Source organism: Agrilus planipennis, unplaced genomic scaffold (genome assembly GCF_000699045.2).
Source record: "Agrilus planipennis isolate EAB-ADULT unplaced genomic scaffold, Apla_2.0 scaffold130, whole genome shotgun sequence".
In the NCBI taxonomy this organism is placed as follows: domain Eukaryota; kingdom Metazoa; phylum Arthropoda; class Insecta; order Coleoptera; family Buprestidae; genus Agrilus; species Agrilus planipennis.
The window spans coordinates 440,996-453,857 of record NW_020438925.1 but is presented as its reverse complement, the minus strand read 5'-3'; the positions used below and the strand labels follow the sequence as shown (position 1 = coordinate 453,857).

Genomic DNA, 12,862 nt, shown 5'->3' with positions numbered 1-12,862 from the left:
GCCACTTCTTCTAATTTTTCGTCTCCTATCTTTATATTCGCTCTTTCCCTACTTTTTCTTCCCTTGCATACCAGTATTTTAGTTTTACTTTTATTTATTTTCATACAGTACTGATCTGTCAGTACCGTTTCCATTTTATTTAAAGCTATCCCTAAGTCCTCCTTGCTAGATGCTAATACTGCTATATCATCTGCAAATCTAAGCATACTAATCTTTTGCCATTACACATCTATCCCTACAGTTGTACTGTCTTTAATGATGTTGATGTTGTTGTTTAAGTGTATTATAGATTATTTAATCTTCCTCTATGTATAAAGTAGTTTTACAATACTTTGTTGTAAGTTTAATTGTGTAAACTAAAGTTATTTAAGTTTATGCAAATATTTTTGGACCAGATTTGACAACTAGAGACGCGTTTTTCTTTACATTTACCGCCTATGCTTTCGAGAGAACGCATTAGGACGATCAGGACGACACACGGTTGGAGAAGGATTTTTGCTTATGATGCGGCAGTCCACGCGCTGTGTAATAATGAGTTGACGATAGAAACCAAGCACGTGCACAAGCCGTGAGTGGATTGTCGTTCCATGCTCCGTGTAACCGCATCTTAAGAATTTTGTTATCTTTGGAATGATACCTCACTCGACTTTTTCTAATATTTTTTAGGTTTTTTAGGGTTCTCCTCCGGTTTAGTCCTTCAAAACGCAATGTTAACAAAATCCGTTTTTAGTGTGCCTCCATGTAGCCTTAAGATTTTATTCAGATCCACCCAATCCATTCAATTGCTTCACCTGTTCGTTGATCATTGCTATACATATAGAGAGATATACAAAAATATATAATTTGCTAAAGTTATATCACAAACTCACAAAAAACTAAAAAGTGTAAAGATGTCTCTACCAGATAATTTATACGTATGTCAACTGTAATCAACTTATCAGTTCCCAAAAAAATACTGTAGAGGTATAGAATACAACTTAAATTCTTAAGGTTTACATTCAAACGTAGTTTACCTCTATTTACAATACTTATTTAAACTTCTTCGTTTACGGTTGTGATATAATAGGTGAGTTAAAATAATCTATTTACGTATGCAGCTGAATCTATATTGCAAATTATATTACACGATTGGCCAAATCTCTTTTGACAAGAAATAGAACAACAAACAAAGAAAATAATGAACTATTTTAATGGATTAAAAAATTTAATTATGATTAAAGCAACGATAACTAAATTTAACTGCAAATTTTATTCAATTAAGAGTAAATATACTCATTTTGAGCTAAATGCATGTGCAGTGTAGTGCACCCAACTAACGAAACTTTGTTCTTCTTGGAAATCTTAAACTAATGCAATATCAAACTAAAATCTATCTAACAAAAATAATGAGGCGTTGAAGGAATACGTACCTAATAAATTAATGCTATTAAGTGAATTCTTCAGAACAGCTATACCACAAGGTGTTTTATTAAAAGCAAATTATTGCTTCTACAAAACTAATTATTCCAAAATAAATTGTAAAACTAAACGTATTTCGAAGTAGGATTTTGATTATTACTTATGGCGTAAATTCGCGAATTTTGTATTTGGCGCAATACGCTTCGTATGCTACACAATTTACATCAGGTTATCCTAATTGGAATTCATTTTCCAGAAACCATACATTACTAAATTCAGAATGAAACCGTTCGAATTAGTCGTGATTTGTATTCTACTAGTGAGTACATCTTGGGCAGCTGAAAATTACGACGACATACCCGCTGATTGTACTCTAACTGGTAATTCCTTGGATCCTCTAGATTCAATAGTATCCAATTGTACAGAGATTTTGGTAAAGGATTTCGAAGTGCCTGCTGGTCGTAATTTAACCATAGAACCACAAGATGGTACCACAATAGTATTTTCAGGACGCATTACTATTGGTTACAAAGAAATGAGGGGGTCCCTTATTATAATTAGGGGCAACAATTTGACAGTTATCGGAGCTCCAGGACATATTTTCGATTGTGATGGAGCCAGATGGTGGGATGGACTTGGCGGAGGGGGTGGAAAACTAAAACCAAAATTCTTTAGGATTCAAAACGTCACTAATTCAATTTTTAAAGACCTAAATATTAAAAATACGCCCACCCAGTGCTTCTCAATTAACGGCTGCCAGAATGTGACCTTAACAAATATCACCATAGATGATTCGGATGGTGATAAACAAGGAGGTCACAACACTGATGCTTTTGACACGTCATCATCGAAAAGGGTTACAATAATGAATTCTCGTATTTTTAATCAAGATGATTGCCTTGCTGTCAATTCCGGAAGTGATCACGTATTCATAAATAACACTTGCTCAGGAACTCACGGAATTTCCATTGGGTCTGTCAGAAACGCGGTTGTTGAAAACATTTTTGTTAAGAATTGTACCGTAGTAAACTCTGGTACTGGTGTACGCATCAAGACAGTATTCAACACTACCGGAATTGTAAGAAATATTACGTATGAAGATATTACTCTAAAGAATATTAGAGATTTCGGTATAACCATCCGTGGCGATTACGTAAATAATGGAACAACTGGCCCTCCATTACCAGGCTTTAACATATCTGACATTACCCTCCGAAATATTCATGGTAGTGTCGAAAGCCGTGGTACCAATGTTTTCGTCCTGTTGGCGGATGGAGTGGCATCACATTGGACGGTAGAAAGTATTGATGTTCATGGAGGACGTAGACGACCTAACTGTACTGGAATACCAATTGACAGTGGATTGAAATGTGAAGATTATAATGGAAAATGATGTTTTTAAAAATGTATTTGAATTAATGTTACGTATGTCCTTTTTATGAAAATATACGTATAATTGTCGTTATTACAGTTTTATAAATTGTAATTTGCGCTATGTAAAATATTTATACCACTATTAAAAGTCCTAATCACGAGAATATTACTTAGATAATGTGCTGATAATTCGAGGACTATAAAGTTGAATAATTTAACAAGAACACAACATATTGGAACGTTGATATCAGGATGAATGTAATGTGAACATGATTGCGAATCACTCCTTGACAGAGACTGAATTTAAAATAGAAAAAATGGTATCTACATGCGTACTGTCGATGCCGGTTGTAGGATGGTGGAGTGTATTATGAGGGTTTGGAGAAATAACTTGACCACTTCGTTTTTATTACGTTAAATAACTTTTATTATAAACACAAATTACATACAAAAAGAACAACTGCAAATAAGGACTAGTACTAGCGAATTCCACTGGTTTTTTAGGGTAACAGGAGCAAACGTGCGTTATTGTTTTGGTCTAATGGCGCAGTGAGTTCTCTCGCTCTTACTGCCTTTAAAAAATCGATAAAAGATTCTACTTAATTTATACGGAAAGGGAGCAATCTACCTTACTCGCTACCTCCCGACCGTTAGAGAGAACGGAATGTTTTGAAATCTGCCCATGTACTTATTTAAAATTTTTTGATAAATGATCGATTGCTTTTAAAGGAAGTATAAGTATTCTATATTCCTTAACAATTTTCATTTTTCTGGTTCTTTTGAAATTTCTTAACCAAATTCACTTCAATTGTTCCTAATTTTCGAGAAATACTTATACAGAACAACGATGTTCCCTCTCGAAAGAGTTTTGTGTTGGCGCTTTTCGAGTCTTGCGATGTAGTTCGGTCAAAATTACACTTCTTGGTTACTTCCGCCTCTTTTGCCATAAGTCCTAAATCGGATAGCCGATTCTGATTCATCGTCGACCTTAAAACAGTTTTTATTTTCGCTAGACAACTTAATCTATTGGACCAGCAGCGTGTTGAGCTTTCTTCCTTACATTAAAACTTTAAATTAAAAAAGACTCTCCGGAAATGCTCTTAATGTTCCTTTACGTTGACTTAGTTCGCAGCTGTGCCTGTTAATTCTCTTACATAATAAACGTCAGTTTGATTTCGTCATCCTGTACACCCTGCAGATCATATTACCCTTACGTGTAAAACTAATGACTCATATCTCTAACATGCGCGAACGTGATATTGTATTAACGCGTAGGTGTTCGGAAGTAATTTAAAAATTTTGTGCTCTAAATATTCCATCTGGCATATAACTAAAATTTACATAATCACATTCTTGTGTGACTATGTGGACTCACAACGGCCGCTTTACACATTAATAAGATTGTGATCTACGTACACAAAGGTGTTTTGTATTTCTTGCACAGCCAGAGCGCCACTGAAACTAAGCTTGGCTAACTTCAAAATATTCGGTCATTGGAAACAAAAGAAGCTTTTACTGCTCCAGTTGTGGTTATTCTAATTTTTTATTGTTTTATATGAATCGGTAACAAGAAACTATGCGAAAGGGATCACTAAATAACTATAGTTTCCTTCTTAGGTGGTACTTGCTAGTTGTTGATTACAGCTGTTGCTATTTATTGTACCCAACAAGAATAAATAATTCTAAAAAAGGAAAGAACTTTTCATCTAAGGTTTTGATAATTACTGATTAGTTTACATGGTACCTATATATAGCCGATTCAAAAATAATTCTCGCCAGTGTTATTTTTTCTTCCTGGTAAATGAACATTGTGTAAATGGTGCAAGAAAGGTAGTTTTCATGGTGGCTAAGCTGAAGAGAATGTTTGGATTATTGGAACAGGAAAGGCGCTTTTGAAGTGTCTACACAGTGTGCAATCGAAGATTACAATTCGATGATTATTCTTCATTAAGCATTAATAAAAATATGATGTATAATTTGTAAACCTACGAACTTTGTTTATAAATATAGAATGTCGCATAGTCAAACACCTGTCGCTCATCTACCTAACTTATTTTTATAATTATTCTTCGAATACCACCACTATGGCTAATCAATTACTTGTTCACTGCTGAATTGCTTTCCCACTCTTTTAATTTGCTATCATTTCATAGTTACAATTGAATTGTCCCGGAAAACTTAAAAAAAAATTGAGTGTTTCATTCCCACCAGTTGCTAATGTTATTGGATAGGCAGACTTTCCAGAGTTCTCTAAAGAAATCGCAGAAACGGACAGATGATGGTTGGGGATACAAAGATGAGACAGTTGAAATGAAGACAAAAGAGAAGTGAAGAATTTTCCGTGAAATACTATTGCTGTACCATTTATTATACCTTCCAAGTGACCCAAGGTAACCACTGAAAAACTTGGACCAGAGTTGGCGGACCCAGAATTGAACCAGTGCCCTTCCGAATGTGTGCTGTGACCCAAATCTGTCGGTCCCGATCTTCAAGCAGCTGTTATACTGCGTTTACTTTCTGTAGCGATGTGACCTTCAATTCGACTGGCCCAATGCAGAACAGAACAGCAATAGGCCAGAAAAGGAAAGAAACAACTCTCGGCCAAACTCTTAACCGATGAGGAGCGTATAATCCGTACAGTAATGCACGGAGAAATTGACCATTTTATTCACTACAATTGCATTGCTCAAATGTGCTGTTATTGGTACCATTTACCACTGAAAATATCAACGAAATGTTTATTTATATTTGAAGACATATTAAAGGCTTTAACGCTTGTTTTCGACTCGCACTACTATTCATGATTAAACAAAACCTTTGGCAGGTACTGTATTGAAAAGTATGTTTAATGAACAAGAGTCGAGAGTATAATGAGCTTTTTTTCCCTACCTAAGATTTTGCCAGCGCACATCTAAGACACTGGAAGGGGCACGTCGCTACCGAAAGTAAATGAAGTATAATATGGGTTGAATTTATTTTAGAAAGATGCTACTCCAGAATGCTCGTTCTAGAGCATTCTGACCTCTGCTATACTAGCGACATGTGTATAAGGCACTACAGGTTACTCTTGACTCTTCTTCATGTATGATGGGTTGCCAGCACATGACAGTAAAGTTTAAGTGATTGAATACCGGGTAAATCTTCCTCATTATAGTTGTTAACTTATCAGCGATATAGAAAACAAGATTATTTAATAAGGGCAAATCACAAAATATTCGAAAGTTAATGAAATGTGAAGATGCTTCTTCAAGATAATATAAAGCTATAAATAAACATGTCAATTGCAATCATCTTATCAATTTCTCAAAAGATACGGAAAAATACTACTTAATCTTTTAGATTTGCATTGAAACTTTTTTTACGATATTTATTCAATATCAGTACTTCTTTGTTTATGAATGTGATAAGGTAAGTCAGAATGTGTTTCTCTAAATAGCAGAAAATTGAATGGCAAACAATAAAGAGGAATTCAACTAAAATAATGATAACTGAAGTACAGTTACTTGTTACAGTAATTTATTTGTTCTTAACTAAATTAGTTTTCTGGTCGTCTACGAAGCGAAGAGAGCCGAATGGAGAAAAATGGTTTTATTGGGAAATTTTCTCAAGTTATATTGATGCAATTTTATATTAAAATAGAAACCGTTTATCACCATTTAATATACAAATATAAATCCTTGAAGGAATATGTAATAAATTAATGCTATCAATATTATCAAAGAGATTCGATCCTGTCCACTACAAGCTTTTGTAAAAACGGATACGTGTTTGACTTACTTTATTGAATGTGAGCATTATCAATGCAAAAAGTCCACATTCAAGATGGGCGAATAACGCTGCTGAGTATCTTTGGTAAAATATTCTTTCTGATTTATCACAGTCCTAAATAGTGAGGGAGCTAGATGGTGAGATGGACTTCGTAGACGACCAGAAAACTAATTTTCAAAGATTTAAACATTAAAAACATGCTTAGTCATTGGGTGGTACGCATGAAAAGAAGTAAATGCTAATTCTTCGAGAAAAGCAGTTTCTTGGAATATACTTGTATTTTTTCAATCGAAATAAATATGAAGTAAATGCTCCTCTGGGATAGGAATTACTAGGTACAAGTGCGTGACCATTTGACCGTAGTAAGTACTACGCCGATATAGTAAATACTTCACTGACGAAATAAGTAGTTGAAGTAGCAAGTATTATGTTGTACTACATGAAAACCTAAACTATAATAAAGTTTTAAGAAGGCACAAAAAAGCGTAAAGTTAAATCCTAAGGTATTTCATAATACATGAATCTATTATAAACCTATTTGTAGGGTTTGACATAAGTTATAAAAATATCTTTTTGTTTTACGTGGATAATCCAGAACTCTGTTGGGATTAATTAGTTATTTATTTCGTAAACAATAAGTGACAAGTATATGGCAATAATGATAAATATGTTTGTGGTGTAAAAAGAAATTGTTTTTGTTTATCTATAATAAACACTTCAAATAGATTAAAAGTCATGTAGAGAATGGAATACGGTAAAATCTACTGAAACCAAGATTTAATCAAAATATTACAATTTTTCTTGTACTGCAACTAAAAAATTGAACAGGCAATTCTCTTTATTTTTATCTTCAATACGTCAATACGAAAACATAATTAGATTATCTATCACTTCCTTCGTTTAAATGTGCTTTTCTTTATTCCTACAAATCAACATCGCGTTACAATAATATAAAAATCGGAGGGTATTTATAAACTATAGTTAATAATAACCATACTTGGTTTATCTAAAATTATTTATGTCTGACAGAAAATAGCCAAAGTAATTCAGAAAACGACAAAGCTTTTAAAATCTAAGCTGTTCAGTTTTCTGGTGGTTAAATGTAAATACTGTCTCAGAATTCTATGTGCAAGTTGCACTAACTGCGGCGTTTAGCTGAAACATTTCGAAGCATCAATCTGCTATTTCTCATGCAATCAAATATGAAAAAGGGAGATTTTGAAGCATTATTGCTGTTATAGGTATATTTGCATGCACGTATTTTTCCAAAATGCGAATATAAGAATTGGCCAATTTTTTGTACAATCCAATAGTTCCTAAATAGATAATTTCGTTCACTGTTAGAACAAATTGAGAGTCACAGGTATGTATAATTGTTTAAAAATTAGATTTAATTGAAAAATATATGCGAACAAAGGATGTCAGAGATATACATATAATAAATGTATTTTATTATTATTATTTACCGATAAGATGAATTATTGTCAAGGAATAGCAGCCAATAATTTGTTTCTTGAAGTATTAGCGTACGTAAACAATGCAAATACATATCGAACTATTTCTTTACCATGTCTTATTCATCTTGAAAACGCTACATGTCATAAAGTGATAAATCGTCGTGAATAGAGCCAATGCTTCTCAACCGCCCCTCTATTGAGTAGTTTTCTTCAAATGTAATTAAGAGACTAACTTCCAAGATACTGCTAAAAAAAAACAGTGAATTTAGAAGTCCACAACATTTCAACTAAACTTATTTGCATGACAAATTTCGTTTGGATACAGAGAATGAGGAGATTTCTTTATCAATAAAATGAAATTCTGACTTCACAGTTATTGGTGCTCCTGATAGTAAACTTTCTGACAGAGAATGGTTAGTATAGGAATAATAAAACCTAAATTCATAAAAATTGAAAATGTAAGAAATAGTTATCAAAAGTTGTGAACGTTAAAAACATCCGAAAATTTTTATTTTCGATTAATATTTGCGACTCTCTCAGATATAATTACGACGAGCAATTTGGATAGTGACAAACAAGGTGGTCTCAAAATGGATAACGAGTTTTTTACTAAAAATTCTGATAAAACGATAACAGTCCTTCAATCTTTTGATTAAACGGATTAATCGTTAATAGTTCTAGAATGTTCTAGTATCGGTAGCACTCTGTTGTTTTCTTTCGCTAATATCCTTTAAACTTTTCAATAAAGTCAAACGAAATTTTACAAAACTCTCAAATCCTATTTAGTCCTCCTTAAAGAGAAATCAATCGCTTCCTCATTTCACATGTCATTTACCATTTCCCTATATGTAATGGCTAAGTGCAATTTTCGACCATTTTGTCCACCGCTGGCTGACACACAGTGGACCATCATCACCAGTTGAATCCTTCCAAATTTGCACGGTAGGTACTGTTGTCGGTGGTGCGTAGAACTTTACATATACTATCTAGTGAATCCATTACTCAAATAATGCTACAAATGTCAAAATGATAAAGTTGGAATGTAATAGTCAGAGTAAAAACTGAATGTGGGCATTTAAATCAGTTCACGTTGTTGAAACTGATGTTTAGTTCCACAAATAGTAGGTAGGTACGTCAAAATTGCCGATCTTTAATTTAAAATTCTGATTAAATAATAACAGTCTCAGTCCGAAGCCTGGTTGGACACGCATCTCCACTCCCTCCTATTATGAGCTAATCTTCGTATTACCCTTAAACTAGAACATCCCACACCCATAACAATTTGCGAACAGTAATCTAATCTAGGTCTAACTCTATCCCTTTTAACTCCTGTTCCTGCCTCTAATATATGTCACTGACGAGACCTTCATGTCTGAAATTTTATTTATTGACTTCTATAGAGTCCTGTGTTCTCCTATTTTTTCTAATACCTCTTCATTTTTAACCTTCTCTATCCACGCCATCCTCGTCATTCGCATCTAACACCACATTTCTAACGCTTCTAACCATTTCTTTTCCACCGCGCCCTACCGTTACGCACCCATACACCGTCGTGGTTTAAACATATACCTTTATCAACCTTTTCCGAATTTCTAAATTAACCATTCCCAAACATAGAGGTGATTTTTTTTTATTGAAGGCGATTCGACCCTGCGCTATCCTTTACTTTATGTCCCTATAATTCCTTCCGTCCTGATTTATCTGACTTCCTAGATACCTAAAATCAGCCACTTCTTCTGATTTTTCGTCTCATATCTTTATATTCGCTCTTTCCCTACTTTTTCTTCTCTTGCATACTAGTGTTTTTGTTTTACTTTAATTTATTATATAATACTATTTTGTCAATACTGCTAACAGCGTGGATATCGAAAATAAGCTTAAGGAATCATTCCATTTTTCATACGATTTTAATAGTCAGTCACTTATAGTATATTATATTATGAGAAGAAGTACAGCCGCACCGATTATATTGACATTTTACATAGCGAAATCACTTCTTTTGTCCTTTTCATTGTCTAATATCTTTTTAACCTCTTGGTATATTGTCCGATGAAATTTTCGAAAAATTTAGTCCATTAAAAGTTATTTTCCCCATCTTTTGATGTTTTTCTACAGTTTTTAATAAAAAAGAGCAATCTTCGATCGTTTTTTTCACGATTAACTAAGAGATTGACAAACATACAGATCAACCTACGTTAGAAATTTATTATATAGCGATTATTAATACCTTATTGTGTTTGTAATAATATACCTTGAAATTCACAGTTTTACTTTATATATTATATTTAGAGCATGAGACAAAAAATAAACAGCCCTAAATAATTCAATAACTGGAAACAAATCCTGGTCGAATGCGACAGTACAGAAAAATATTTTTCTCAGTAAATTTTCTTATTTCAAGGAAAAGGCCTACAATATTTGAATTTTATATACGGAGAAAATGATTTATTCACAATAATCCATTAATGCGTCTTTTCACCATTGAATAACATATTTGATAGATTGTAGCAATACACGTCTAATATCCTGAAAGATAAGACGAAAAAAATTGAAAACGGCTCTAATGGATTTACGTATTTACGACATACGTATTAAGCAAATATTGCAAAATAAACGATACGCGTATGGTTTTCCATAAAATTAATTTAAAGATTATGTTATCACTGCACATTCAATTTATCAATTTATTGATCAAACTATCTTATTTGATCATTTAATCTGATGATGCTACTTTAATATAAAAATCAATAATTTTTATTATCATGATGCTAGTTTCTCTCTTCGCTGGACTGCCAACGGTAAGAACTCAAAATTATCATTCAACATATTAAAAGAACGCTTTATTGTCACGTTGAGAAATTAACGTACTACATTCAAATTTCAGTGATTAGGTCACCATGAGATCACTTTTACTAATATTAAGCATCATTTTTCTAACGCAACCGTACAATTTCTCTGAAAGTGCAACTCCCGAATGTACCCTAACAGGAAACTCTGTGGATAATCTAGCCTCGGTATTAGCCACTTGCAAAGAAATCTCGATATCAAATCTTCATGTTCCTGCTGGGGAAAGGCTCACTTTAAATGCTCAAAATGGTTCAGTTATAACATTCGAGGGACATATTACATTCGGATACAAGGAGATGAGTGGTTTCCTAATAGTTATTCACGGGAACAATATCACAGTTGTTGGAGCTCCGGGAAATTTAATTGATGGCGGTGGAGCCAGATGGTGGGATGGTCTCGGTGGTAATAGTGGGAAAACTAAGCCAAAGTTCTTTCAGTTTCGGCTGACAAACTCTATTGTCAAAGGGTTAAACGTAAAAAATAGCCCAAAGCATTGTTTTACTATAACCAACAGCGAAAATGTAATCCTAACAGACATCACGTATGACAATTTAGATGGCGACACACAAGGAGGTCACAATACAGACGCTTTCGATACATCCCATTCCAAGGATGTAACAATTACAAACTGCGTCGTCTTTAACCAGGACGATTGTCTCGCCATAAATTCAGGAGATGGTCACGTCTTTACCAACAATTATTGTTATGGAGGTCACGGAATATCAATTGGATCTGTTGGAGGACGTGATAACAATGTCGTCAAAAATATCCTTATAAAAAATAACACAGTTGTAAATTCTGAAAATGGAGTTCGTATAAAAACCAATCACAACACCACAGGCATTGTTAGAAATGTTACTTACGAAGATATCACCATTGAAAATATTACTGATTACGGTTTTCTTATTCGTGGTGATTATCTGAACGGTGGACCAACTGGAGAACCCACACATGGTTTCGAATTATCTTATTTAACCTTTAAAAATATTCATGGTACAGTCCAAAGTAGGGGAACTAACGTATACGTTTTGTTACATGAAGAGGTAGCGAATAACTGGACAGTTGAAAATATTAGAATTGTTGGTGGAAAGAATAAAGACGTTCAATGTTTAGGAATTCCTAGCGATTGCAGGCTTTCATGCGAAGACCATAACAGTGGTCCTTCGCACTATGTTTCATTTTTCTTATTAAGTTCTTTAATATTTTTAATTGTTCTGCGATAATACTTTCTCTCATATACTAATGAGCTTTAATTTATAACTTGTAAATTAATTGTAATTTAGTAATGTAACTACCCGAATCGTCTGTTTTTGTCCACGATTTACTGAATTTGTGCTAGGAAACCTCTGTTTTACGCTCGATATTATTTAGTAAATTTGTAAGTCTGTTTTTGTCCACGATTTTCAATAAAGGGAAGAAAAACAGAACACACTTCGTTTGTTATTTTTCTTTCGACAGACCAGGTCAGGCTAGATTTGTAGTTATTGTAACTAGTTACGTAATTGTTGTAATATATAAGTTAAAAAAACAAGGAATAGCGCAGAGTCGGATCGCATTTTACAAAAAGAAATCACTTTTGTACTGAGGGTCGGTTAATTTAAAAATTCGAAAACTATTATCAGAGATGTATATTTATAAAACGTGGCTGTAAGGCAGTACGGAAAAGAAAAGATTAGATGCGTTTGAGATGTAATGTTGTACGAAAAAAAAATAGAAATTGGGAAGTATTAGAAAGATTAATTCAACAGAGGGCGTTACGGAAGTTAACAAGGAATAGAGGAGATAGGTTGATTGGGCACCTTCTCGCATATGAAGGATTATAGTCCGGTTTTGGATTGATGAGAAACGGAAGGATAAGTACCTTTCCTGACAATTGACAGTCAGAAGTTTTAGAATAATTTAAGGTAATAGTAATTTTTCTTATTTTGATAGTATAGGTTAGGTATACTGAACTTAATTTTATAAAATTATTCACTATTAAAAACAGCTAATTTTTTTAAGAAGTTTCTCTCTTCGCA

At 33.4% G+C, this 12,862-nt stretch overlaps 2 protein-coding genes across 2 annotated transcripts in view; both read left to right on the top strand.

Annotated features, from left to right (window-relative positions):
- Positions 1-321: 321 nt before the first annotated feature.
- On the top strand, positions 322-2,791 carry LOC112904308 (polygalacturonase-like). The gene is made up of 2 exons (XM_025974023.1): positions 322-1,066; positions 1,655-2,791. The coding sequence occupies exon 2, from the start codon at positions 1,679-1,681 to the stop codon at positions 2,789-2,791; it is 1,113 nt and encodes a 370-aa protein (XP_025829808.1). The 5' UTR covers positions 322-1,066; positions 1,655-1,678.
- A 7,045-nt stretch (positions 2,792-9,836) lies between these two features.
- Positions 9,837-12,862, top strand: part of LOC108736526 (endopolygalacturonase I-like) — a gene marked incomplete at its 3' end in the record, with an annotated part of 11,379 nt that continues 8,353 nt past the window's right edge. Inside the window, exons 1-2 of the mRNA XM_018468981.2 lie at positions 9,837-10,795; positions 10,882-11,522. Coding sequence (XP_018324483.2) covers positions 10,895-11,522 — 628 coding nt within the window. The remainder of the gene's footprint in view (positions 10,796-10,881; positions 11,523-12,862) is intronic.